Source organism: Mus caroli, chromosome 10 (genome assembly GCF_900094665.2).
Source record: "Mus caroli chromosome 10, CAROLI_EIJ_v1.1, whole genome shotgun sequence".
Lineage (NCBI taxonomy): Eukaryota > Metazoa > Chordata > Mammalia > Rodentia > Muridae > Mus > Mus caroli.
The window spans coordinates 75,237,137-75,263,818 of NC_034579.1; the positions used below are offsets into that span (position 1 = coordinate 75,237,137).

Sequence of the window (26,682 nt, forward strand, 5' to 3'; positions counted from 1 at the left end):
TTTTTTTTTTTTTTAAGATTTATTTTATTTCTATGAGTACACTGTAGCTGTCTTCAGACACACCAGAAGAGGGCAAAAGATCCCATTACAGATGGTTGTGAGCCACCATGTGGTTGCTGGGAATTGAACTCAGGACCTCTGGAAGAGCAGTCAGTACTCTTAACCGCTGAGCCATCTCTCCAGCCCCTACAGCCTGATCTTATGGAGGCATTTTCTCAACTGAGCATCCCTTTACGATGACTGTAGCCTGTGTTGACTTGACATGAAGCTACTCAGGAAAACATGGGTCCACTCCCTGTTCCTTGGAAACACTCCTAAGGCCTCTGCCTGACACCAAGACCACAACTCCATCAGCCAGCAGCAGCCCAGCCTTCCGGGTGTCACCTGGCACCTCTCTGGCAGCTCCTGATCTAGGCTCAGTTTTTGAGCTCTGGAGAGTTATCATGGTGATAACCTCTGGTCACTCAGGGTCCCCGTGGGCCTGAGAACCCTCAGTGGTGACACCAGTTTTTATAGATGCAGGGATCTCACAGTGACACCACAGAATGTCAGGGTCACACACCTTCGGCATCTCCTGCACCCACCTGGATTCTCTGATGTGTCTCAGGTAGCCAGGGATTTTCTAAGCTGCCACTGGGGCCACTCCCTGTGGGTAGAGTATGTGGCTTTGGGTTGAGCTCTTAGTGCCACGAGACCCCTCAAACAGAATCACATCCCCAGCCTCTCCAGAGGGCTTCCATGGTACAGACAGCCACAACTGGTGGCTGTTGGTGCCATCTACCCAGTAATTGAGGCAGTAGAGGGCCCTGCCTAAAGGGGTCCGGAGAGATGGCTGGGTTCAGCGCAGCACTGCCCTTGCAAAGGGCGCGGGGTGATTCACTGTTTTTGCCTTCAGTTGCAGAGCCCGGAGCTCTCTGTTGGCCTCTGGGCATCACCCACACAAGTACTGCAAGCAAAACATCTATATGCACAAAATTAAAATATCCCGGAACAGCTGGGGCACCAGGCCTGCAGCTGTGCCTGGATATCAAGCCACACAGGAAAGACAGCATTGCACTTGCTTTAAGTTCGTGGTGCATCTGTGTGAAGACCCAAGTTCAAAACCCCAGCATCCATGTAAAATATCAGTTATGGTGATACACACCTGCGCTCCTGATGCTGGAGAGACCAACACAAAAGGCTCCCTCAGCTTGCTGACCAGATCTCGTTAGTGCAAGCTCTGGGGACAGTGATTCTGGTCTGGCCCAGTACCTGCTTTGGGCATCATGTACCGCGGGGACTCAGCTAACCCACCCTCTCTTTTGTGTTCTGCTGGCTCTAGCACCCAGTCGTCCTCCACTTTCCCCCTCCCAGCTACTGGGGCCAGCTACACTGTGCAGTTTACCCCCAAAATGGAGAGCACCGCCAGCCTGGCCCTGGCCCCCGCCAGCCAGCCGCCTGCACCTGGAGGAGGAGTCGCGGTAGGGTATAGCTGCTCCCAGCCCCACGCCAACCAGGGCCCCACATCCAGCAGCCAGCCCCGGGGTCCTGTGCCTACCTCTGCATCTGCCCACCAGGTACCTCAGCACCATCCCATGCAACAAGACTGTATTTAAATTTTTACATGTATGAGTGTGTTGTCTGCATGTGTGTCTGTGCACCACGTGTATACAGTGCCTGTGGAGGCCGGAAAGGGGCGGAGTTGAGACAGTTGTGAGCCGCTGAGTGGGTGCTGGGAGTTGAACTGAGATCCTCAGTGAGAACAGCTGATGCTGTGACCACTGACCATCTCCAGGCCCCTCCCACCACCAGGGACTTCATTAGTGTTGCATGGGGACATGCATGGCATCTCTGACTATCAGCTGTGTTGTAGTTGTATTTCTAGGGACAAGACATGTTCTGGAATGACCCACCACAGTGATACCTCCCAAGGAGCTCAGAGCACTCTGGGGATGCTGAGGGGTGCAGAGCTGGTGGCGGCTGCTGGGAGGAGCCCACAATGGCTGTGGTGGGCGGGATCTCCTCCCCCAGGCAGATCTCCTACCACCCACTTTTCATCTCTGACTCTTTTTTTTGTTTGTTTGTTTGTTTTTTTGTTTTTTTTTCGAGACAGGGTTTCTCTGTATAGCCCTGGCTGTCCTGGAACTCACTTTGTAGACCAGGCTGGCCTCGAACTCAGAAATCCGCCTGCCTCTGCCTCCCGAGTGCTGGGATTAAAGGCATGCGCCACCACGTCCGGCTCATCTCTGACTCTTAATGCCAACACTTGGGGTGCCTAGACTCTGGCCAAACCGGGACCTTGGCTTCCACACTGGAGGATGTGAGGCAGAGCTGGGATTTGATTGGAGTAGGGGTGTAAGCAGGAGGGTTGTGATGGGCCCCAGGAGGAGGTCAGACCCCCGGTGCAGCTCTGGCATTCTCCACCATGCTGGGGGCCTTGTGGCTGTGAGGGCCTGCCATAGCTCTGAAGGGCAGCAGAATGAATAGGACCCAGGGACTGGGAGGTGTCTCACCCTCGTGGGCGGCTATGTCTGGAGTGCCTCAGTGGGCCATCTGTACCGTACCTGTCAAGAAGGGTCTGCTGCTCTGTGGCAAAGGGCATCAGGAGCTCCTTTTCCTTCTCTGTCTTCCATTCCTGTGTCACTGTCACTAAGTGTCAGATCCACTGCATGGCACAGGACCACTGTCTATGCAAGGGGTGGGGCGGTATTGCCTCAAAAAAGCAAAATTATAGGCAGGCATGGAATACACCTTTAATCCCAGCACTTGGGAGGCAGAGGCAGGCAGATCTCTGAGTTCTCGGACAGCCTTGTCTACAGAGTTCCAGGACAGCCAGGGATACACAGAGAGACCCCGACTGGAAAAACAAAAGGAAGGAAGGGAAGGAGGGAAGGAGGGAGGGAGGGAGGGAGGCAGGCAGGCAGGCAGCTGGCAGGTGGTCAGTAGGTGAAGGCATTCACTGGCTGCTAAATTTGATCCCTGGGACCCACATGGTGGAGAGAACAGATTCCCACAAATTGTCCTCTGATTCCACATGCATGCTGTGGCACATGCCACCATCCCCATACACGTGCACATATGTACACATAATACATTAATAAATAAAGTGATTCTTTTCAGTGGCTGGGAATGTAGCTCAGTAGGTATCATACTCACCAGCACGCACAAAGCTGTTGGTTCTGTCCCCAGCACTAACTATATAAGCTGGGCCTCGGGGCAACTTCAGTCTTCCTAGCACTCCAGTGATAAAGACAGGGGAGTCATGTTGTCCTTGGCAAAGTGGAGAGTTCGAGGTCAGCCTGGCCTATGACAACCTGTCTCATCAGACATGGCATTGGATGAGCAGGGTCCAGCCCTGGGGACAGCTGACTGTATACTGCCTCCAGCTTCTCACCACACTGCCCCCCCAGCATCCCACCCCACTGTTTCTCCGCCCCCCAGCGTCCTACCCTACCGCCATCCCCACCCACCTCCCTGAGCTGCTTTTCTCTCTGTGTCCCTGTCCGTGGAACCCTCCAGGAGGATGGTCACAGCTACCGAGAAAAGGTGACCAAGAGCCGCACAGACTCACGGGAGCGGCCAGCCAGGTCGCTCTGCAGGCCAGGTGGGCTGTGGGGATTCTCTGAGGGGCTGGGAAGCATGGTCTGGTCGGAGGGTTGCTTAGACAACACAAGGGGCCACGTGAGTCAGCACCGGGGGCACACAGGACAGGCCTGTGCCAGGGAGGAGGAGGCTGGGCATGTGGGTCCCAGAGATGGAGCTCAGGCCACCAGGCTTGGCCGCAAGCACTTTTATCTGCGGAGTCATCTTGCCAGCCCTAGTCCCAGGTTTAAAATTTCCTTGAGATCTGGCCAGCTGAGCTGCAGCCATTGCAGGCAAGCTGGACCCGCACGGGAAGGCTGATCCGCTAGCTTGAGATTTGCCCTGGCGCTACAGCTACCTAAGTCACCGGGGTCCAGCCTGGGTTGCAGTGCCGTTAAATACTCCGTGGACCTGCTGCCAGGGGTAACCTGGCTGAGTCTGCCCACCCTCGTTTCTCCCTCCTAGGACCAAGCTCCCGCAGCCCTGACTCGGACTCAGTGTCACCCGGCCCGCAGCGTCCTCCGCCCTCCTCCCAGCGAGCCTCGCAGAAGCTGCAGGCACCGTCCCCACCGCCGGCTCCCGTGGGCTCGGACCCGTGGGGTGGCCCTGTCCTCGGGCCCTGGGACCCCACCTTTACCAGCGACTCGCTGCCGTTCCTGGACAGGCTGCCGAAGCCCAAGGCGGGCCCCAGGCCGCCCTCTATGCACTACTGCGAGGTCTGCAGGGTCAGCTGCGCGGGGCCGCAGGTCAGGAGTGGCAGCTGGACGGCTCAGTGTCACTGTCCATCAAAAACTATCGTGGCAGGTGTGGCAGGAGCCCTGGTGCTGGCCTGTCACACCGCCGTGGAGGCAGAGGGTGGGGAATTCAGTGTGAGACCAGACTGGGCTCCGTGAGCCTGTCACAGGTCCCCTACAGGACCCTGGTTTGTTTCCCAGGCTCACGTGACAGGTCCTGGACCCTGTGACCACAGGGCCCTCTGCTGGCCACCTCAGGCACGCGGTGCACAGACTCACAGGCAACACACCCTACACAGAGAATTAAATTTAAATGTATAAAGAATGGGGTGGAAAAGAAAGCACTGAGAGATAACCTGTCAGAATCATAGGCTGGTTTCTAGAGATCACTGGGGGTGGAAACACACACTCAACCGCGTGCACACACAAACATACATACATCACACTACACACAGACATAAACACACACACAGAGGGAGAGAGACACAGAGACAGACAGAGACCCATACACAGATAAACACACACAGACAACACTCATGTGCACAGGCTGGTTTGATATCGAGAGTATTGTGCTCTCGATCTGTAGCCAAAGCTGGCCTTTAGCATGCAGTCCTCCTAACTCGATGCCCTCTTAGTTTTAACCCCCCAAATCAACGCCCCCCGAACAGGTCCGTTTGTTTTGGGCTTCTTCAGTCCTCTCCCCGTGACTAGGCTTTTGGCCACAGCTGGCCTAGCTTTCACAAGTGTAAGAATGGAGCCTTTTTTCGCCGACACGGGCCAAGTGGTCTGGCTCTGTGTGCTCTGAAGCCCAGATGTGGCCCTGATTTGTGGGTTTCTCCTCTGCAGCGCCCCCGTGTGGAAGATCTTTGTGAAATCTGTGCCTGCGGTGGTGTGCACATTCCCCAGGCAGCTCTGAAAAGGGGTTTTCTCATTACTCTCTTTTTTGAAAGTTACATTAATTTTATTTTCTGTGTATGAGTGTTTTGTCTACATCTAGGTCGGTGCACCACATGCGTGCCCTGTCCATAGCGACTACGAGAGGTCATCGGAGCCCCTTGAACTTCACTCTTTTCCAATTCCAATGTAGCCAATTTTCCAGCCCTGTTTTGTTGTTGTTGGTTTAGGGTTTTTTTGTTTGGTTGTTTGGTTGGTTTGTTTTGGTTTTGTGACAGGGTTTTTCTATGTAGCCCTGGTTGTTCTGGAACTCTCTCTGTAGACCAGACTGGCCTTGAACTCAGAGATCTGCCTGCCTCCTGCTCGCCTCTGCCTCCCAAGTGTTGGGATTAAAGGTGTGCACGACCTTGCTGAGCTGCTTTTGTGTTTTAAGGATGGTCTCCTATAGCCCAGGCTGGTCTTGAGCTCACTATGTAGCTGAGGATGATCTTATACTCCTAATGCTCCTGCCTCCACCTCCCCAGACCTCAGAGAACAGCTCCTGAGGTCCTGGGGGCAGAACTCAGGCCTTTGTCCCCAAACTTTAGCCTGGAAAGGCCGGGTTTTGTTTGGGGGCAGCCCCTTGCTCCCATACAAGACAGGACCCTTGGTGAATGTTTCCTTAAAAATCCTGGCTGGAGTTTATTTAGGTCAAGGGAACAAGACATTACCCTGACTCTTCTAACTTAGGGCACAAGTGGCAGAGGAAGCCAGGGACCCTGTGTCCCTCTGAGTTCCTACTAGCCAACTGTGTGGCCTGCAGATGAGTGTTGGTTCTGGTAAGGTCTCCGCATAAGGCCTCCCGACTCTGTTTCAGACCTATCGGGATCACCTGGAAGGGCAGAAGCACCGGAAGAAGCAGGCGGCTCAGAGGACCAGCACACAGCCCAGTGGAGGTCCCAGAGGATCCCAGAGCCTCCACTGTGGCCTGTGTGCTGTGTCCTGCACGGGGGCTGACGCCTATGCTGCGCACATGAGGGGAGCCAGGCACCAGAAGGTACACATATCCTGGGCCAGCAGTCAGCTCCAGCAGCTGGTGTCTCACCAGCTCTGAGCAGGTGTAAGGTGGGGGTGGGAGAGGATACCACGGTGGGGGCCATGTTGACTGTGACTGAACATGCTCTGATGTGGCTGGAGGTGGAGGAGACCTCAGGTGATGGCCAGAGTATGGCTGCAGCCAGGAGTGTGTGTGTGTGTGTGTGTGTGAGAGAGAGAGAGAGAGAGAGAGAGAGAGAGAGAGAGAGAGAGAGAGAGAGAGAGGAAAGAGAGAGCTGGGTTCCCCAAACCACACATCCATGCACATCTGCTTACAGGCTTGGGAGCCAGAGACACTGCTATACGGGTCAAGAACGTTGGTGTGAGTGCTGGAGAGAGACAGGGGTGTCAAATCTGAGAAATGGGGCCACAGGCAGGAGGTGGCTCCAGGACATTTTTTTTGAGGGGGAGGTTTGCACAATGTAGAGAAACCAGGGCACACTGCCACACTCTCTCCAGCAGCCTGTTCAGTGTGACGTGCACTGTTTGTTTCCCAAACACGCTGTGGGGTCCGTTGCAGGTCTTCAAGTTGCACACCAGGCTAGGGAAGCCCATTCCCTCCGAGCCCACACCACGGAGTGTCACCTACACCCGAGGTTCGGACAGCACCCCCGAGACCTCAGTCAAGCATGAAGCTCATGCCCGTCACAGCTCACACACCCAAGGCCGGCCAGCACCAGCCAAGGGATCAGCAGCCTCACGCAAGGGTACAGGTCTCTACAGTTCTGTACATGTGAACAGATGACTGTATCCAGCGCCCCTCACTGGGGAAATCCAGACAGGAGCTCCACCCCTAAGCCCACCCCCAGCTTTTGGATTTTTAGGTGCAGTTTTTTGTTTGTTGGTTTGTTTTGTTTTGTTTAAAGACAGGGTTTCTTTGTGTAGCCCTGGTTGTCCTGGAACTCACTCTGTAGACCAGGCTGGCCTCAGACTCACAGAGATCCTCCTGCCTCTGCCTCCCAAGTTCTGGGATTGAAGGCGTGTGCCACCACACCCTGCCAGCTCTCGGTTTGGTTTTCGAGGCAGGATATCACTGTGTAACCCGTGGTGACCTGGAACTGATTGGTGGTGCTCCTGCCTCATCCTCCTAAGTGCAGGATTCCAGGTGTGAGCCACCAGCTTTGTGACAACTTAGCTTGAATGGAAGGTCACTGTCCTTTGGAGTTCTCTTGAGGTGACCCATTCGCATCAGATAGGCAGTGGCCATTGCTGAGCTACTGTCTGTCTCTACTCTTGGCTTGTGTGATATCACAGCCTGCCCTTCTGTGGCTGCAGGATCCCATGGTAGTTTCCACAAGAGGGAGTGGCCAGCTCCCCCTCAGGTTTAGAGTCCCGTGGCATGTAGGGGAAGGCATGGGGCAGGCCTGAGGTTGCAGCAGACCATGGTTTCTGGCAGGGCCACCTGAGCTGCAGACAATGCATGGCCGACCTGGAGACAGGCGGCCATCACACTTCAAGGTGGAGGCCACCAGGGGAGGCCCTGGGGAAGCTTCAGGGAGCTCTGGAGACATGGCACCAGTGGGCACAGAGTACGTTGAGGAGGTAAGTGGCTGCTGGGACACTGAGTCTTGGTGAGCAGAGCTCTCAGCTTTGGCCCACTGTGGTTCTGTGAGTGGAGCTGCCACACTAGCCCATCCTCATGTCCACCTTCCACGCAAGGGATGGGAAAGGTCACCCAGGGCACCAAGACCCTCCTGTCCCACCCTACTTGGCCTGAGGGCCCACTGTTCCAGTTCGGCACCAGAGAGCCAAGCTCTGTCCACCTCAGATGGCTTCATACCTTGGCCAGCTTTGCCTGGGAGAGGAGGGTCAAACTGGACCTGCCTACCCTAAGTCCTGGTTTATGAATGCCAGCCCGAGGGTCCTTGGGCAGTACTTACTGTGCCTGCACCAGGGTGGCTGGCTGCTGCACAAACACCCAGGGTAGGGAGTCGCCACTCATAAGCTCTCCATTCACAGATTGCTCCATGGCCACTGCCCCAGCAACACCGGGATGGTACTTCCATTGGTGTGTGCAGGTGACCCCTGTGTGGGTGTGTCTAGAAGATAGGTGGCAGTCCCCTAGCCATGCCTTTTTGTCCCTTGCACTTTGTCCAGGGCAGTGCTCACCAGCTAGAGCCAGCTGTGGTGGCCTGTTACTTGGTCATGGGGACAAAGAGAGTTCCTGGTAGCGTACAAGGTGTCGGGTGGCTCTTTGCCCCTGGGGTGGGGTTGAGAGGATGAAGAGACAGGTCAGGGGCATTCCCTGTGCTTTCAAAGCCACTTCTCTGGGATGACACACCCCTGCTAGTGCCATGGGGAGGCTCGTTGTCCTGGGTGTCTTGCTGTCCAGCACCCTCCAGGTCATCAGGGCTGGCCGGCAGGAAGCCGAGCCGCGTTCGCGTTCTGTCCTAGGTGTGTAGTGACCAGGGGAAGGTGATCCGCTTCCGATGCAAGCTCTGCGAATGCAGCTTCAATGACCGGAACGCCAGAGACATGCACCTGACTGGACGCCGGCACCGGCTGCAGTACAGAGTGTGTCCAGCAGGGGTGCCAGAGGCCGGCCAGGGCTACCAGGGTGGGGGAGGCGGCTGGTGAGGAGAGGAACAGGAAGAAAGGCTTAAGAGGGGATAGAGAGGGCTGCATGGATAGGTGGGGAGTGAGGCGTGTGTATGGAGATAGGTGGGTGGGCGGGCAGACATTCGTAGCTTTGCTACTCACTGTAAGGAGTTTCCCCCTCTGGTCCTGCCAGAGACCCTGCAGATGCACAAAGCCACCTACACCCAGGAGCCCACCCTGCTTTGTGCTTGGTTGCTGCCCCTCCTCACTGGCTGAGTGTTTTGGTGGCTGTCCCTGGGGAACAGCACTCATGACCCCGCCTGGTGCTTGGGCCCCTTCACTCTGAATGAACATGAGTGGCCCACAAGTAACCTAGACAGTCTTGGTCATGTAAAGCCACCCCCAGAGTCTGGGCAGGACATTTCCCCAAAGTGACCCATTTTGGCTGCTGTGGGCTACATGCAGCCTGCTGTCCCCTCAGCCCACTTCCCCCTACTGCCACTGTGGTAAGGCCTGTGAATCTGTAAGAACAGCGGGTGTTAGTTGGGGCTTCTCTCTGCCCACGAGCTGGCCGCCCATCTGGCTGGCTTTACCTTTGCAGAAGAAAGTGGATCCTACACTTCCAGTAGCTGCCCGGCCCAGTGGCCCCATTCAGAGGGTGCTGGCCAAGAGGCTGCAGAGGCACCGGCAGCAGGCACAGACACAGCTGGAGGATACACAGCGCTGGGACTCTGAGCTGAGGTGACCATGGTGTCCCCTCCTGGCCTCCTCACACCCTCCTTCAACATCTGACATTCCCTACCTTCTCTGTATCCCGTGACCTCTAATGCCACCATGTCCCCTGTCCTCTGATGCTCCTATGTCCCCTGACCTTTGATGCCCCCATGCCCTCTGACCTCTGATGTCCTCATGTCCCCCGATCTCTGATGTACCCATGTTCCTGATGTCCCCATGTCCCCTGACATCTGATACCATGCCCCTGATGTTCCCATATCCCCTGATCTCTGATGCCCCATGACCCCTGACCTCTGATGTCCCCATGTTCCTGATGTCCCGTGTCCCCTGACCTCTGATGCCCCATGATCCCTGACCTCTGATATTCCCATGTCCCCTGACCTCTGGTGCCCCCATGACCCCTGATATTCCCATGTCCCCTGACCTCTGATGCCCCCATGACCCCTTACCTCTGATGTTCCCAGGCCTCTGGCAACCAGAGCCCCGTGTCCCTATCTGGTCCCCACAGGCAGCAAGAAGAACACAGTAGGCAGCCTGAGGAGACTCCACAGCCCCAGGTTGAGGAGCAGCTACCAGGGCTTCCTGCATGGGCATTGCCAGCTCCCACCACCAGACCAGGGATGGCCACTGCACGGCGCCAGGTGGGTGCTGGTGTAACATGTAGAACACTCAGTCCCCACCAGGCCTTGGTAGCCCCTCAGAGGGCAGAGGACCTGAAGACTGCCCAGTGCTGTGGGTCCAGCATGGCATGTCTGTCCCACACTGTGGCTCCCTGCAGCCTTCAAGAAGTGTCTGTCCTCATAGGCTGAGCAGGGACCTAAGGCTGGCCTCTCGCTTGAGGAGGACACACACTGTGTGGCTCGTAGCCTCTGGCCTGGAAATAGAAGAATGTGGGAAATAGAAGAATGTGCCACAGGAGAGCCGCCCCACCCAGACCCAAGTCCCCTGCATGTGTTTCCCTGTGGGGGCTGCTCAGCCAATGGCCAGCCAATGCTCCCTGCAGCCTGTCTGGCCCTTCAGCACTCTCCGAAGTCCTGCCGGGGCTGGATGTCTTGTCCCAGCCCACCCCTGATGAGGGTAGCTCTCTCCACAGTCAGGGCGTCGGCCGGAGAGCAGCGACGACCGTCATGTCATGTGTAAGCATGCCTCCATCTACCCCACGGAAGAAGAGCTGCAGGCCATCCAGACAGCCGTGTCCCACACAGAGCGAGCCCTCAGACTGGTGTCAGACACCCTGGCGGAGGAGAGCAGCCAGCATGGGTTAGTGCCTCAGGGCTCTGTCCTACTGGTTTGTCTCAAATTCCTCTGCCAGACTTGTGACAAAGTCCCTCTTACCCTGTTTCCCTGTGTGTTGGGCTTGGTAATCCCAGTACTCAGGAAGCTGAAACAGGAGGATCACTGTGAGTGAGGTTAACCTGGGCTAGACAGTAAGCCCTTGCTTCAGATATAGAGATGATACACAGGTAGATAGATAGGTAGATAGATAGATAGACAGAGAGATAGGTCGACCACACATAGATAGCTGGATAGACTGTAGGTAGGTGTCTGGCCTCTCAAGGATCAGATTGCTTGTGTGGGCTGCAGGATGGGTATCAGGGGTGACAGCAGTGTGTTTCATTTCCCATCTGTGTCCCCTGTAGAGGGGCCAGGTCCCTGGAACTCAGGACCTGGAAGCCTATGCTGTCCCTCCCTCCTGACACATTCTGCCTCTTTGTCTCCGTAGCACCCTGGCGTCCCCACCACCGAGGATGCTGAAGGGTGTGGTGCGGGTTGGCATTCTGGCCAAGGGCCTGGTCCTCCGTGGGGACCACAGTGTGCAGCTGACCCTGCTCTGCTCCAAGAAGCCCACGCACTCCCTGCTGCAGAGGATCAAGCAGGAGCTGCCCCGAGAGCTGTCTGTAAGAGCAAGGCCAGGACAGGGTCTGCAGTTAGAGGACAGAGAGGCCCGCAGGGCTGGGAGCTGGCTCCATCACCTCTCACATAGGCGCTGGGATCTGAGTTCGAACCTCAAGAAACTGTGTAAAAGCCAGTCGTAGGCCAGGTGTGGAGGTTCATGCCTGCAATCCCAGCCCTCGGGAGGCAGGATCCCAGAGGCAGCCTGGCCAAGCAGGGAGCTGGGTACCTGTTGGAGACCCTGCTTTAAAAAGTGAGGTGAAAGTCAACTGAGAAACAGTCTGACTTCAGTCTCTGGCCCTGGCACACACAAAAGAAAGGCATCAGGTGTGCACTTGTCCTCCTGGAACTGAGACAGAGAATGGCATGTTCTGGCCAGGGCTCCTGCTGTGGCTTAGTGGTGAGCACTCTCACGTGTGGGACTCTGGGTCTGTTCCCAGCACTGGTGCATGGCAGCAATGTCTTTCATTTCCCATCTGTGTCCCCTGTAGAGGTTTGGGTCCCTGGAACTCAGGAGTGCAGCACCCTAAGGGCCCTTGCTGTCCCTCCCTCCTAACATGTTCTGTGTGTGCACAGGTAGCGCTAACACACACACGCACACACACACACACACACACTTCCTAGACTTTGTACTCACAGGTGTCAACGGTAGCGTAACAGTTTTAGTTTCCTTCTGTCTGACACAGAGGTGACTGATTTGTGCAAAGAGCCACTTGTTTTTCCTTTTCTGTCTGATATTTTGTTCATGACCACTTGTTTTTCTATTGAGTCACATCTTATCGAACAACAGGTGCTCTTTACATACAGAGGCTCCTCCTTAGCACTGCCATATGTATGCTCTCTGGTGGGTCTTAAGTCACACAGAGGTCCCTGATGCAGGGTCTGGAACCCTGGCAGCAGGTACACAGGAGTGGAGAGATGGGTCCACGAGCTGGCAGCGCCCCCTGCTCATGTGCACCAGGAACTCCGCTAGAGTCATGTGGCTTTTTTTTTTTTTTTCATGTTTATACCCAGATAGTGGCAGAAGACAAGTACGAGGTCTCATCTGACCATGACGCCAACATTGTTATCTCAGCTTGTGTGGAGCCCGGGGTGAAGGTCACCGTGTCTGCCACCTCACCTCTGATGCGGGAAGATCCCTCTGTAAAACAAGGTGCACCTCCAGCTCCCTGCCCCGAGTCTGCACAGCACAGCATCCTGCTCTGGACAGAAAGGAGCTGGTAGTCATTGTCTCTCTGGGTCACATGGGGGTCACACAGTCTGGGGCGGTGGAGCTAAGGGCTGGTGTTTCAGGGCCTTTGCACATGCCTGGAAGGTCCTCTACCACTGAACCACACCCCAGCTTGTTGAGTTTAGGGACAGGGTCTCTCAGTGTGACCAGGCCCCAGACCTGAGATCTACAGGGCCATCACTCACTTAGAACGCTATAGGTGCTACGTGGGGCATTGGCCTGTGATTCCATCATAGGGTGGGGGTGCGGGACTATGAGTCACAGGCCAGGGTGGAGCACAGAGGGAGACCCCAACTTAGTCAGGACAGCCAGCCTGAGCACAGCCACCCAATGGGACTGGGGCTCAGCAGAAAGGGACTTGGGTTCTATCCATTCTAGGACAGCAAGATGCTCTGTCCGACCCAGAGGACGTCCTAGACCGGGAGAGGTGCCTTGAGACCCTGGCAGCCCTCCGCCATGCTAAGTGGTTCCAGGTCAGGTCATAGGGTGGGCTGCAGTGGGGACAGTCACCAACCAGTCTGCCCCATATTTCCCCAACCAACTGTGTCTCCTCCCCAAGGCTCGAGCCAGCGGCCTGCAGCCATGCGTGATCGTCATCAGGGTTCTGAGGGAGCTGTGCCGCTGCCTGCCTCCCTGGGGAGCCCTGCCTGCCTGGGTAAGGCTGCAGGGGACAGTGGGGAAGCACAGGTCGGGGCCAGCCAGGTGTCTCTTTAGCACCCAACCATCCCAGAGTGTGTGGGTGTCACCAGGCCCCTCAGAGTGAGAAGATGCCTTGGGTCACTGTCATGGCTGCCTGACACTGTAAACCTCAGGCTGGGAGGTGAAGGTCCAGACCCTATTCAGATGTCCTGAGGGTACAGGCTCTCATTACACGGACCTACTGGTATCAGGATGAGGACCCAGGGTGTCCCCTGTGCTGGCTGCGCTGCAGAGGACATCCCTAGGTCTTTAACAGCCATGTCATAGGACACTGAACATGTGCTGGCCCAGACACCTGCCCTAGCATGGCCTTGTCTATCAGCCAAGCCACAGCCTGCCCTTTCATGTGGTTGCCACCCCTCCCCCATGTCTCCTTCAGGCCATGGAACTGCTGGTGGAGAAAGTTCTAAGCACTGCACCCCGGCCCCTGAGCCCAGGGGATGCCATGCGTCGGGTCCTGGAGTATGTAGCCACAGGCGCGCTCCTGACAGGTCAGTGATGGGACAAGCGATGGGGGTCTAGGGCATGGGCAGCAGAGGCCATGACCATCCACATGCATACCCAAGAAGAAGAGGTCACCCAACCCACTGGGAGCCAGTGCATAGCCTACAGCCCAAAGGGCAGAGGCAGGACAAGGCCAAGAGTCGGCTTCATCCCCAAACCAGGGCTGCCCCTGTGCCACCACCACAGTCCCCACTCCTGGCTGTATCATGTGTTGTGGCCAGTTGCAGCTGGTGCCTACCCAGCCCAAGTGCACTGGAACCATGACTGGGGTTCAAGGGAAGCCACAGAACTCTGCTGTGACTCCAGAGCCACAGTGTGGGGCTAGGCTGTGGCTCAGTGGGCAGAGCACTCACTTAGAGTGCCCAAAGTCCCTGTGTCATACCCCCAGCACTAGGGAGGCAAGGGCAGGAGGTTTGGGAGTTCAAGGTCAGCCTCTGCTACATAAGGAGTTTGAGGAACAGAAATGGACACAATGCCTTCCCTTGGAGGGTCAAGAATGGGCCTTAGAAGGAATGGCCTCTTTTGAGAGTTCCTGGATTCTGAATGGGAAAGGAAGGTCAAAGGTCAGGCCTGACATGTGGGCCTTTTGTGTAATCACATAGGCTGGGGCACACCCACAGGCACAAATACAAAGGTGCCACAGGGAACCCTGTGTGGCCAAGGCAGACCTTGCCTGATATGGCCCATGGGTCAGCGTGCTACAGACACAGCACAGACCACATGCACAGTGACCCACCATGGCAAGGTGGCCCATTGTGGCCCACTAGTCCCTCATAAGGGTGTCCACCCTCTCCTGGCTCAGATGGTCCGGGGCTACAGGACCCTTGTGAGAAAGGTCCACAGGACGCCCTGGAGCCCATGACCCCACAACAGCGAGAAGACCTGACAGCCAGTGCGCAGGTATGTGGGTCCCCCTCCCACATTCTGGATGAAGGAGTGGGGCCGGGAGTAAGGAACTCCCACAGGCAACACTGACTGGTCTGGGCCGTGTGAGACCCCAGGGCTCTCCTGTCATACACAGCCCTGGGTCCCATCCAGCAGCGCAGGTGGAGGCAGAAGGATCAGAACTTAAAGGCTGTCTTTGACTACTGAGAGTGCTTGAGGCTAGCTCCAGTCTCAGAAGTACACAGCCACACAGGCCCAAGTACCAAACACTGCCACTTTCATGGGGGTTGAGTATCTTACAAGGAATTTAGGGTTCCTCTACCCAGGAAGTACAGGTGGGGTCCCAAGAGCTCAAGGCCAGCCTGTGCCACTAGCTGGTGGTGACATTCCCTAGGGCCACATGCCTGGTACCAGAAACGGTAAGAGGCAACAGAACAAACAACCCAGCCCCCTGGTCCCTGGGCACAGGCCTGATCCAGGAGGCCGGGCTAGGCTAGCACACCCTGACGGGACCCGTTGTCTGCAGCGTGCCCTGCGTCTTGTGGCCTTCCGGCAGATACACAAGGTCCTTCACATGGAACAGTTACCTCCACGGACCAGATTCGGGGCCGGGGCTCGGGCCCGGAAGAGGATGAGGGAGGCTAGTCAGGCCCAGGAGGGCACCAGGGAGAGGAAGCGGGGCCGGCAGGGCACAGCAGGGCTGCCTTGAGCCAGTCATCACCACCAACCTACACCTCCCATACCTGAACAGGTGTGGTCCCTCCAGCTGCTGGCTCCTCCTAGTGTGGATGCCTCTGTCATTTTGTTTGTAGGTTTATTTACGACGCTGTGGGGGTTCCCCTGAGGTGACCCCCATGCTCATGGCTATCACCTACCACCCCCAGGCCAGATAGCAGTGACCTTGGTTTTAATTGCTATGTGAAACTCCCTTAATGTCCTAAGTGAATGGGATCTGAATGGCCTCCTCGAGATGCCAGGAAGGGTGGCCTGGAAGATTCTATGGGTCAGAGAGTTGGGGTAGAGGAGCAGAGAGCACAGAATGAGATTCCCTAGGCCCCAAACCCACCATATCCTTTACACAGATCCCCTTACTACTGTCACTGTCACCCCACAGTGCAACCCCAGCCCCAGTCACTGAGTGCCTTCCGCATATGGCCGACTCCGCCCCATGTCACCCTGTGGACCACTGGGCGTGGACACAGCTCTATCCATTAGGCCTCCTTTGCCTCCTTTGGACCCCCCTGGTATCACCCCTAGGCTTCAACCCTGTTCCCTTCTACCTGTGGCTTTTAAAGGCCAGCCCACACATGGCGCAATGCCTGGAGTCTGTAGAATCATCCAGAACTTGGCTGGGGTGGGGAATAAAGCAGATCTGCCCGTGTGCACTGTGGCCTTCATGTCCTTCACTCGGGGGTCCAGGTGGCCGTACCCACAAGCCCTCAGCCTCCCAACACCAGGCTGCATTGTGAGTGTGGGCGGAGCTCCAGGGGCAGACCATCCTTGTGACTGCCACTGTGCCGACCCCCTCACGAGTAGAACCCAGACCCGGGTCAGGTCCTGATGGAATACTCTACTCTGGCTTCCTGGAGGAATGTAGGAGACTCGCGGGTCCCAGAACTGCCTTCCAGTTTCCCTCTCCTTTTCCTTAGCAGCGCCTCCCCCCCACACACACACACTCCTGGTGAAACACCGAATCTAAGCACGGTCTCCACCGGAGCCGCCCTCTTCTGCGGCTCCTTGGTTCAACCACCCTCAAACCCGCCCGCGAAGACCAGTGCCCTCCTCCCTGGGTGCTCCTAGCCCCGGACTTCTCCTCGCCCGCTACCCACTCCTGCCATGCGGGGCACTAGGGCCACCACAGACTGGAGATGTCCGCCTGACGCTGGGTCTAGCTGAGTCAAGTACACATAAGTAACCAAACTCCTGGCGGCGCCCTGCGCCCTTGTCTCTGTGGCTGGTTATGGGGGACAATGCTTCACAGTTGGAAGAGCTCATGGGGGAGGGGGGCACGGACGTAAGCCCAGACCTTGGTGGCCTGGCTCAGGGACAACGGGAAAGCACCACGTCCCCGGATCCCCACCCTGCTCTGCGCTCTGCTCTGCACTGAACCTCTCCACCAAGCCCACCCGCGTCTACTTGGGAAGGCAGATGAGTCCATACCAGGTGACAAAGAGTTAAGTCGGACCCGCCTAGCAACCCCAAACCACGAAGCTTCTGCGACTAGACAGCAACATCCATCATTTTGTGAGCTTGGAGTTGGGTCCAGATGGAGTCCCGTCTGGGCCGCGCAGCTCTCTGAAGCCGCAAAGAGCCGCAGCATCTGACCCCCCACCCCCACCCCAAGTCCGGTCCCCACGGGGCAGGGGACCCTGTGCAGGCCAACTGAGGCCAAAGCACAGAACTGGACCCAAGATAAGGCAGGAAATCGGTCTGACCGCCAGGGTGCTAAAGGCTGGACCCAGGCTGCGGATGCAGGGGAGCGTTGCTAGGAGACAAGGTGAGTGGGTGCGGATGACGCATGGGGGGTGTGGGCGGGGCCTTAGCCCAGGCAGGAGGGGTCCGGAAAAACAGCTTGTGCAAGGTCACTGCTGATCTCAGGAAAGGCAATGAACACCTTGGCTTGAAGTAAGAGCCAGCCAGAGGACTGGTGTTCCTTAGGAGGGCGATTGCAGCCCACTCCCCCCGCAATCCCAGGCTCCCTCACCCCATGTTCACTGACATTTTGAAAAGATGTTGCGTGATCTTCTCTGGCCAAGGAGACAGGAAAGACTTCTCCAAGGGACGAATGGGTATACATGGTGTGGTCCAGCCACGAGCTAGAATATTATACACCCACGAAGAACACCGTGACTGCTGCACCAAGGCAGATGACCCTTGAGGACACGATGCCCAGTGACATGGGCCATACTCCACAGGGTCTGAGTCAGACCTACAGAGACACAAGTGGGCCAGTGAGGGCCCAGGGCAGGGGAGGAGATGGAGTTAGTGTGGGACAGAGCCGTAGTTGTGGAGACTGAGGTATCTCCAGACAGACAGTGTTGCTGTACTGTGAGGGTGAGCGAGCTCCATACTGCAGAACTGAAGAGGGTCGAAATGGTGACTTTTATGTCAGAGGCATTTTGTTAAATCTTAGAGCCAGGGGCAGGAGGATCCCTGAGTTCAAGGACACCCTGGTCTACAGACAGAAGCCCTATGCCAAAACAAACAAAAAATTATACAGGTCTAGGTTTTTCTTACTATAAAAAAAGAAAATTCAGAAACAGGGAGGGGCTGCTAAAGTCTATTTGCCAGTGGCATTTTTTTTTTTTTTTTTTTTTTTTTTGGCTTTTCGAGACAGGGTTTCTCTGTGTAGTCGTGGCTGTCCGGAACTCACTCTGTAGCCCAGGCTGGCCTCGAACTCAGAAATCCGCCTGCCTCTGCCTCCCGAGTGCTGGGATTAAAGGCGTGTGCCACCACGCCTGGCTGCCAGTGGCATTTTACAATGTGCATCTTAGTGTGTGAGTGTGTGAATCTGAGGCCCACCCTTGTGCATGGGTCCTCTCATCACCTTGTGAGGGGTAGCCCCACCTTCTGACTCTTTCCGTGTCCTGCTTTTCACATTCAGTGAGTGGGTACAGGTGGACTTCGATCCCTGTTTTGTATGGCAGACATGACTTAAAGCTGACTTCTATTGCCCTGTCCTTGGGCGTTTTGTATACTATGACCAGGAGTCCTAGGCTAGCCTAGGCAACGCAGTGAGATGCTGTTTCAAACAAATAGAAAAGGAGGGTGGAGGGCCGACTGCAACTGGATGTCAGAGAGAGGGGAATTTTTCCCACAGGAAGCCTTGTCCTTCCCTGAATCCCGGAGTCCCCCTTACATGAGAAGCACCACGCAGAGCTAAATTTAAAGGCATACTAATTGGGGCAGGCAGATCTGGCCGTGATGCAGGCTGAAACAAACTCCATGGAAACTGAGACGCTTAGGTGTCCCCAGTGTCTTGATAGCAGTGAGTCTTGGAGCCTCAGTTTCCCCATCTGCAAAGTGAACACAAAGAGTGCTCCCTGCACAAGGAAGCAAAGGGTTCCTTGACACCTCTGAAGGTTCTGACTTTAAACATCTGTCAGGAGGACTGGATGTGGCAGCACAACTGTCATCCCAGCAGCACCGGGGATGCTGGAGGCAGAGCATGATGAGTTTGAGGCTAGCATGGGCTATGAGTGAAATTGTCTTAAAGCTAAGTGTTGGGGCATCTTATATTCCTTCCTTTGAGACAGAAGAGTCACACAGCCCAGGTCACCCCAGGCTGCTGAGGCTGACCTTGAAGTCCTGATCCCCTACCCCAGTCTCCCCGTTGCTGGAAAGGTGCTGGGGCTTTGTGCACACCAGGTGAGTGCTGTGCCCGGTGTGCCTGGCCCCAGCCTCCTATAAACATCCCTTAACACTCTCTTGTCCCACCCACATCAAGTGTCTAGAAGGGACAGGCTGTGGCCAGCAGTGGTTTCCTCTCTTCATTCTGTGGTTTGGCACTTCTATTTCAGCTGTAATGGCTTGCCAACAAAGATGGGTCCTTAGCAGCCCTGGAGCAATAGCCACATGGGCCCCAGTAAGGAGGGAGCCACATCCCAGATGCCTCACTCAGCTCCTTGGAGACCAGAGAGCACAGAGACACTTTATGGTGTTTGTTATAGGAAATGTCCTCTGAGCCGGGCAGTGGTGGTGCACGCCTTTAATCCCAGCACTTGGGAGGCAGAGACAGGCGGATCTCTGAGTTCAAGGCCAGCCTGCTCTACAGTGAGTTCCAGGACAGCCAAGGCTGCACAGAGAAACCCTGTCTCAAACAAAAACAAAAACAAGGGCTGGTGAGATGGCTCAGTGGGTAAGAGCACCCGACTGCTCTTCCGAAGGTCCAGAGTTCAAATCCCAGCAACCACATGGTGGCTCACAACCATCCGTAACGAGATCTGGCNCCCTCTTCTGGAGTGTCTGAAGACAGCTACAGTGTACTTTACATATAATAAATAAATAAATCTTTAAAAAAAAAAAACAAAAAAAAAAAAAAAAAAACAAAAACAAAAGCAAGGAAATGTCCTCTGTACCCTGATCTTCTCATGCTCCTGCCTCAGCCTCTCCCAAGGCTTGGATTTCAGGCTGTGTCCTTCAACCCCAAGGGCCAGTGCCGTTTCAACACATATACTTCTCAGGTAGCCCAGGCTGGCCTTAAATTGACTATGTAGCTGAGGATAACCTTAACTCCTGATACTTCTGCTTCTGCCTCTCCAGTGCTGAGGTGACAGGCCTGTGACACCACAGTGTGTCACCCACTGAGCCCCAGTCCCAGTCCCCACTTTTGGATCTTTGCTAACTGTAGGTACTAGAATAAACATCTGTACAAAGTCCACTAGTAAGACAACTGGAGGAGGTCATGCTAGGCCCGTGCCAGAGCGAGTCAGAAAGCAGGGGCATCTGTCAGCAGTGTGGGTGGTGGCTGATGGTGACAGGAGGGAGAGAGCCTGTGACTCAGTCATGGTCATCAGCAATAGGGTCTGAGAAAAGTGGAACTTTGGGCTGCCTTTATTCCAAGTCTCTGGGCCTCCCTGGCCAAGGACTCCTCAGTGGGTACCTGCATCTGCCTGGGGACTTGTGATTAACGGCTGTGGCTTCTGGCAGTGTCATGTCCACCAGGGTGCTTCTAGGCACCTCTGCCCAAACTTGTGCTTAATTACTTAATTGGGTTTTATTTGCTCTTTTTTTTTTTTTTTTTTTTTTTGAGGCAAGTTCTCACTATGTAGCTCTCTATTTTAGCCCAGGCAGGGTTCCAACTCACAGAGATCCTACTGCTTCTGCCTCTCGAGGGCTGGGAGGATGTTTGAGTGCTCCACAGCTGGCATGTCTGAAAGTACAGGCAGACCAGGCAGGACTGCAGCTTGCCTTGGTCTCCTTCCCGGACAGGGACCTCCTTCCTACTCCTAGCACCTGCGCGTGCCCGAGCCATTCTGCGCTCCCAGCTTTCCCAGGGTGGAGGAAGGAAGGCTAGGATTCAGCGGGGACCCCAGAGCACCCTGCACTTGGTACTCAGCACTCCGCCCGGACGGACGGAGTGGGAGGCGCAGCGGGAGGAGGTGGCAGCGCGGTCTTAGTGAGACCGGCGCTAGGACCCGCGGGGGCTCCGAGCCGGGTCCCCTCCATCCTTGCCCCAAAATGAGGAAGCCTTGCAAGTTGCTCCGAGTTGAGCCACTGGGTGCTCGACCCGCTGGCAGGGACCCTCCGAGGGTCGCGCCCTAAGCAGGTGAGCGTGTGTGCGTGGGTGGAGGGGGACACCACCCTCGAAACGGTCCTGGACCCGGGGGCGTCGGGTGTAACGGGCTGGTTTTTGTTTTATTTTGGTTTTTTTTTCTGGGTGCGGCGTGCAAGTCTCTGAGTGCGCGAGTCCCGGTGGTCACTGCAGGGCCCTTGTGCACCGCAGGCACAGGCACGAGCACAGGTGCACGCGGCTCACTGGCGCCCGTGTCGCACACACGGGGGTGGCTGGTGGCACCTGTGCCCAGATGCACGTGCGCCTCCGCCTGCGTGGCTGCCGTGCAAACCGCACTGAGTCTGAGACCAGGAGCGCACCCCAACCTCCCCGCCCTGCCCCCCTGCCAGCCACCAGCCGGGGATCCTACAGTGCCTGCGCTGGGATGGGGTGGGTCCTCTCAAGATGCTTCTTTGGTGACCCCTTGCGACCCGAGGAGCCAGGAGCTGTACGGGAGCCTGGTCTCCCCAGGTTCCGCTTAGGGTCAGATTCCCAGGAATGACCTTGAGTCACGGCCCCTGCCCACAGCCTCCTCTGCCCACGCCCAGGAAAGAGGAAGCCACAGGCCCAGTTCTTCCTCACACACAGCCCTGGCTGCCACCTGGGCCAGATCACTCCACTCCTGACTCTGGGCCTCAGTTTCCCTTCCCGAGCAATGGCAAGGCGAAGCTCCCGGGTCTCCTGGCTGGCCTTTGAAGGCTGGGAATCTAGGGACCTGCCTCGGGTACTGACCACGTCCCTAAAGCCAAGGGCTGCAGAGGGGCTCCACACCTAAGCCATCCAAGGGATGATTTGAGGGAGGCGCTTTGCTTCCTGGCTGCTGCTGCCACCAGGCCAGACCCTGAGGAAAGAGCTGGACCTGGGGACACTCCCAGCATGACACTGCCTCCCTTCACAGGTGAGCCCTAGATTCTTCGGAGCTTGGCACCCCGCGCCTGCTGCAGCTAGGATGCCAACGGTGAGTGTGAGGCCCTGAGTCACCAAACCTTTTTCAACTGTCCCCTTTGGGGGGGAGAACATGCCCCTCCCCACTCGAGCAAGCACCCACACCTAACAGTCCCCAAGGACCCTCTCCCCCCACCATACTGGCCTCATGTGACTATAATTCTGCCTCTCTCTGTGACTCTGTTTCCCTCCCCCCTTCTTTTCTGTATTAGACATTATCCCCAGACCTCTATTCTTTATTTTAATTTACTCTTGAGACAGGGTCTCAGTGTGTAGGTATGCCTGGCTTGGGACCTGAGAGTCTCCAGGCTAGCCTCAAACTCAGAGATCCACTTTCCTCTGCTACCCCCACCCCTGCCCTGAGTTCTGGGATTACAAGTGTTGGCCAGCACGCCTGGCATCATCATCTTTTAATTTTTGAGACAAAGTCTCACTGTAGCCCAGGCTGGCCTTTGGCTGGTTTGGAGTCCTCTTGCCTCAGCTTTCTGAGAGCTAGGCTACAGGCCTGTGTCTTCACTATTCCCTTGTCCTGTCTTTTATCCTCACCAGCCCCAGCTTTCTCTCAGGTCTCTCTGTCCCTCCCAATTCCCACTTGTCTCTGTGGTCGGTCCCTGACATCCCCCTGCCTCTGTCTCCTTCCCAGCAGCGCTGGGCCCCTGGGACTCAATGCATGACCAAGTGTGAGAACTCTCGCCCCAAGCCCGGTGAGCTAGCCTTTCGAAAGGGTGACATGGTGACCATCTTGGAGGCCTGTGAGGTGAGAGGGGAGCTAGAGGGTAGGTGGTGTGCCTTGGGGGTGCCAGGGCCGACACCCACCAGCTCCTTCCCCACATCTGTTCCCTTCCTGTACAGGACAAGAGCTGGTACCGAGCCAAACACCACGGCAGTGGGCAGGAAGGGCTGCTGGCGGCCGCTGCTCTGCGACAGCGGGAGGCCCTCTCCACAGACCCCAAGCTCAGCCTCATGCCGTGAGTGGCACCCTGGGGGGTGGTGTGAGAGGCCCAGCCCCCTCTACCCCTGCCTTACACAGCCCCCTCTCCACACACATCCCCACAGATGGTTTCATGGCAAGATCTCCGGCCAGGAAGCCATACAACAGCTGCAGCCACCCGAGGACGGGCTGTTCCTTGTGAGGGAATCAGCTCGTCACCCTGGAGACTATGTCTTGTGTGTCAGTTTCGGCCGTGACGTCATCCACTACCGTGTTTTGCATCGAGACGGGCACCTCACCATCGATGAGGCCGTGTGTTTCTGTAACCTGATGGACATGGTGGAGGTGACGTGTGGGGCAAGGCTGGGGAAGGAGGGATGGAAATATTGATGGTGGCCCCAGGAACTGTCATTTCTTTCTCTAGAACTGGGGTCACCTCCCCAGGGAGCTCTATGTTCACACCAACCACCCCTCAGTTTCCATTCTACACCCCCCCACTGTTGCCATAGAAACCCGATCACCTTAGCCTGGCACTTAGAGGAGGAGTCTGGCAACCTCATTGAGACTTGGGGTGGGATGGTGGGAGCGGTCCTGCGGGGCAGAGGCTCACGGCCGGCGGCCTCCACAGCACTACACCAAGGACAAGGGGGCCATCTGCACCAAGCTGGTGAAGCCAAGGAGGAAACAGGGCGCAAAGTCCGCAGAGGAGGAGCTCGCCAAGGGTATGAAAGCTGTACTGCAGAAGGGAGCATCCTCGTGCGCACCAGGCAGACTCCTACCTCCCAGACTCACACCCCTAATTTCATTGCTCACCCTCATACCTCAGCCTTGGCTTGGTTAAGCCCCTGCATCTTCCAACCCTGTCACACTTATCCAGTGGGGGCTATGGAATCCCAGAGACAAAAATCGCAGTGGAGAGGTGTCTGTCCTGCTTGAATCTTCAGAGTGGCGGTAGGGTGGGGGTTAGAGGTCTTTTGGGGGCGGGAGGGAGGGCTTTCAGAGGCAACTGCAGGTCTGTGCAGAGTACAAGATTACGGAGACTACAGCCCTGGAAGATTCCAGAACCTGTGCAAACCTCTCTGTATTTCTGTGCCTTTTGTTCTGTGTGGGTCAGCAAGGGGAAGGTCCTCCCAGAGGCATGGTGGTCCACAGGGGCAGCCATCCTCCTTGTCCCTAGAGGGAGGTCCTGGAGCCATGGCTCAAGTCTAGGGAACCTAGGGGGGACTGTATTCTGATGAAGGCTGGGATGGCTGTGGCTTGCAGGACTGTAAATGGTACCAGGAGTGGGGTGTCCTTCATGCAGCCTTAGGGCAGCTGCTTGGGCAGGCACATGCTCAGGTGTGCCCAGCTGTAGGGATGTTAGCTCTCTGAGTCTCACTGAATGCAAGTTGGGTGGGACAGGCAGGAGGTGCTCCTGCCTACCTCTCAGTGGCTCTCTTTGTCTCTGCAGCTGGCTGGCTACTCGACCTGCAGCATCTGACTCTGGGAGCACAGATTGGAGAGGGGGAGTTTGGAGGTGAGGAGGGGACACAGCAGGCAGTTGAGAACTGACCTCTCAACTGGACAGTGCAGGACAGGTGTGGGCTGTCTGGGAAGTAGCCACACCCTCACCTCCCAGGATCCTCTACTCAGAAAACCTTCCCTGTGTGCTTTGTTCTGGGGCTTGGGTCAGAGGACAGTAGACTGCACGCATGTCTCAGTCGCGCCAGCCGGAAATTATGCAAACATGGGCAGCACCTGTGGGCTCCTTCATGGAACAGAAATTTGGATTCTGAATAATGAGACAGCCATCGTATTTGCATGAATTATTATTATTTTCCTCATTCAGGGCCTGGGGGATGGAGCAAGGCCTCCTGAATGTATTTCCAACTCTCTGCCCAGGCCATGCCCCCAGGCCCTCACTGGGGGATTCCAGACAGGGTGGTCAGCAGGTCTGTCTGTCTGCCTTGCTGGTGGATCCTGACCTCTGTCCTCCTCCACAGCTGTCCTACAGGGTGAGTACCTGGGACAGAAGGTGGCTGTGAAGAATATCAAGTGTGATGTGACAGCCCAGGCCTTCCTGGATGAGACGGCTGTGATGACGTGAGTGTTGGGGTAGGGCCAGGTCCCAGGGCTGGTGTCGCAGGTGTATACTCACTTCATGTTCCCCTCTGCATCCCTGCACCCCCAGGAAGCTGCAGCACAGGAACCTAGTGCGACTCCTGGGTGTGATCCTGCACCACGGCTTGTACATTGTCATGGAGCACGTGAGCAAGGTGTGCAGGGTGGTGGGTGGGTGGACAGGAAAGGGTGGCCCAACAGCCTGGAGACCCCCAAGTCCCTCCCCTTAAACAGGGCAACCTGGTGAACTTCCTGCGCACGCGGGGCCGTGCTCTTGTGAGCACCTCTCAGCTTCTGCAGTTTGCTCTGTAAGTGACATTCCGTCCAGGAAGGTAGGTCCCAAAGTGGAAGGGGAAACTGAGGCCTGACTCCAGGGTGAGCCGGCCTTGTCTGTCTCTAGTCACGTTGCTGAAGGCATGGAGTACCTGGAGAGCAAGAAGCTGGTGCACCGGGACCTGGCTGCTCGGAACATCCTGGTCTCTGAGGATTTGGTGGCCAAGGTCAGTGACTTTGGCTTAGCCAAAGCAGAGCGCAAGGGGCTGGACTCAAGCCGGCTGCCAGTCAAGTGGACGGCACCTGAGGCTCTCAAAAATGGGGTGAGCATCCTTCTACCTCTCTCTGGGACTATGGGGTTCCTCAGAGGGCGCTTGATGTTCTTGATTATGCTCTGTGACACTATGTGCACCCCTCAACCTCTCTGAGCTTCAAGGGGAAATGGTTGCCTCTCTAGTAAGCCCTGGGCCTACAACATTCCTCCTAGAGCTTCCCTCAGCCTGATTCCCCATCTCTGAAGCAGGCCTGGGCTTAGGACAGAGGAGAGTAGCCTGGGATTGTGTCCAGGGAAGCCAAAGGGGCTCTCCTCACCCTGACCTCTGCCCCAACAGCGGTTCTCCAGCAAGTCAGATGTCTGGAGTTTTGGGGTGCTGTTGTGGGAAGTCTTCTCTTATGGAAGAGCCCCATACCCCAAGATGGTGAGCAGCACCCTGGGGAGGGAGGGGCAGCCTGTGTATCCTGTGTCACTGACTGCCCTCCACCCACGCTGCACCCCTGTGTCCACAGTCGCTAAAGGAGGTTTCAGAGGCTGTGGAGAAGGGTTACCGCATGGAGCCCCCCGATGGCTGCCCAGGCTCTGTGCACACCCTCATGGGCAGCTGCTGGGAGGCAGAGCCCGCGCGCCGACCACCCTTCCGCAAAATAGTGGAGAAGCTGGGCCGTGAGCTCCGCAGTGTGGGTGTCTCGGCCCCCGCTGGGGGACAGGAGGCTGAGGGCTCAGCTCCCACACGGAGCCAGGACCCCTGACCCCTGAAGCAGAAAGCAAGAGGACACAGATGCAGGGTCACAGAGCCAGGAAGAGCTCTGCAGCCCGAGACCCCCATACCTGGGACACCCCATAAAGAGCATTTGGAAGGATTTTGTACAACTGTCTGATGCCTGTGTGTCCTCCACCGGCTGTCCTGAGTGAGCAGACACATTCAGCCAGCTGTGGTGACCATGTCCTGCCCACATGAACCTCTGAGCAGCCCTGAATGTTGGTGTCCGTGATGTCACCCAAAGTCCCTGCCCACTCTCTCTGCATGGGCAGACCACAGGCCTGACTTTTCCCCTAGCATCTGCCTCACCAGCCTGTGGGGCCAAGGCACCTGGGGAACAGCCAGGCTAGAGATCCACTTGCCATCGGTCCCCA

The 26,682-nt window shown here is 56.5% G+C and overlaps 2 protein-coding genes across 12 annotated transcripts in view; both read left to right on the forward strand.

Annotated features, from left to right (window-relative positions):
- Zfr2 (zinc finger RNA binding protein 2) overlaps positions 1 to 16,131 on the forward strand; it is a 19,519-nt gene extending 3,388 nt beyond the window's left edge. For 2 of the 4 annotated variants that reach the window (XM_021173551.2, XM_021173552.2), the window contains 17 exons: positions 1,322 to 1,556; positions 3,499 to 3,583; positions 4,027 to 4,307; positions 6,046 to 6,225; positions 6,784 to 6,970; positions 7,660 to 7,805; positions 8,658 to 8,777; positions 9,403 to 9,542; positions 10,045 to 10,177; positions 10,630 to 10,796; positions 11,260 to 11,434; positions 12,444 to 12,582; positions 13,039 to 13,133; positions 13,220 to 13,315; positions 13,739 to 13,850; positions 14,666 to 14,763; positions 15,275 to 16,131. In XM_021173551.2, coding sequence (XP_021029210.1) covers positions 1,322 to 1,556; positions 3,499 to 3,583; positions 4,027 to 4,307; positions 6,046 to 6,225; positions 6,784 to 6,970; positions 7,660 to 7,805; positions 8,658 to 8,777; positions 9,403 to 9,542; positions 10,045 to 10,177; positions 10,630 to 10,796; positions 11,260 to 11,434; positions 12,444 to 12,582; positions 13,039 to 13,133; positions 13,220 to 13,315; positions 13,739 to 13,850; positions 14,666 to 14,763; positions 15,275 to 15,457 — 2,572 coding nt within the window. In that variant the 3' untranslated portion in view covers positions 15,458 to 16,131. Of the gene's footprint in view, positions 1 to 1,321; positions 1,557 to 3,498; positions 3,584 to 4,026; positions 4,308 to 6,045; positions 6,226 to 6,783; positions 6,971 to 7,659; positions 7,806 to 8,222; positions 8,272 to 8,657; positions 8,778 to 9,402; positions 9,543 to 10,044; positions 10,178 to 10,629; positions 10,797 to 11,259; positions 11,435 to 12,443; positions 12,583 to 13,038; positions 13,134 to 13,219; positions 13,316 to 13,738; positions 13,851 to 14,665; positions 14,764 to 15,274 lie in introns of all 4 variants that reach the window. The other 2 variants (XM_021173553.2, XM_029482490.1) reach the window with 2 other exon arrangements.
- Positions 16,132 to 16,756: 625 nt separating this feature from the next.
- On the forward strand, positions 16,757 to 26,673 carry Matk (megakaryocyte-associated tyrosine kinase). Of its 8 annotated transcripts, none has more exons than XM_029482981.1 (13): positions 16,757 to 17,245; positions 21,921 to 21,980; positions 22,611 to 22,724; positions 22,820 to 22,935; positions 23,024 to 23,243; positions 23,527 to 23,620; positions 24,349 to 24,414; positions 24,881 to 24,980; positions 25,069 to 25,153; positions 25,233 to 25,306; positions 25,399 to 25,594; positions 25,883 to 25,969; positions 26,058 to 26,670. In XM_029482981.1, the coding sequence occupies exons 2-13, from the start codon at positions 21,972 to 21,974 to the stop codon at positions 26,295 to 26,297; spliced, it is 1,401 nt and encodes a 466-aa protein (XP_029338841.1). In that variant the 5' UTR covers positions 16,757 to 17,245; positions 21,921 to 21,971; the 3' UTR covers positions 26,298 to 26,670. The 8 variants fall into 8 exon arrangements, with proteins under 8 accessions (XP_029338841.1, XP_021029909.1, XP_021029907.1 ...); XM_021174250.2 differs by having other exon boundaries at positions 16,758 to 17,245; positions 22,614 to 22,724; positions 26,058 to 26,669; XM_021174248.2 differs by lacking the exon at positions 16,757 to 17,245 and adding an exon at positions 20,622 to 21,016.
- Positions 26,674 to 26,682: the final 9 nt, after the last annotated feature.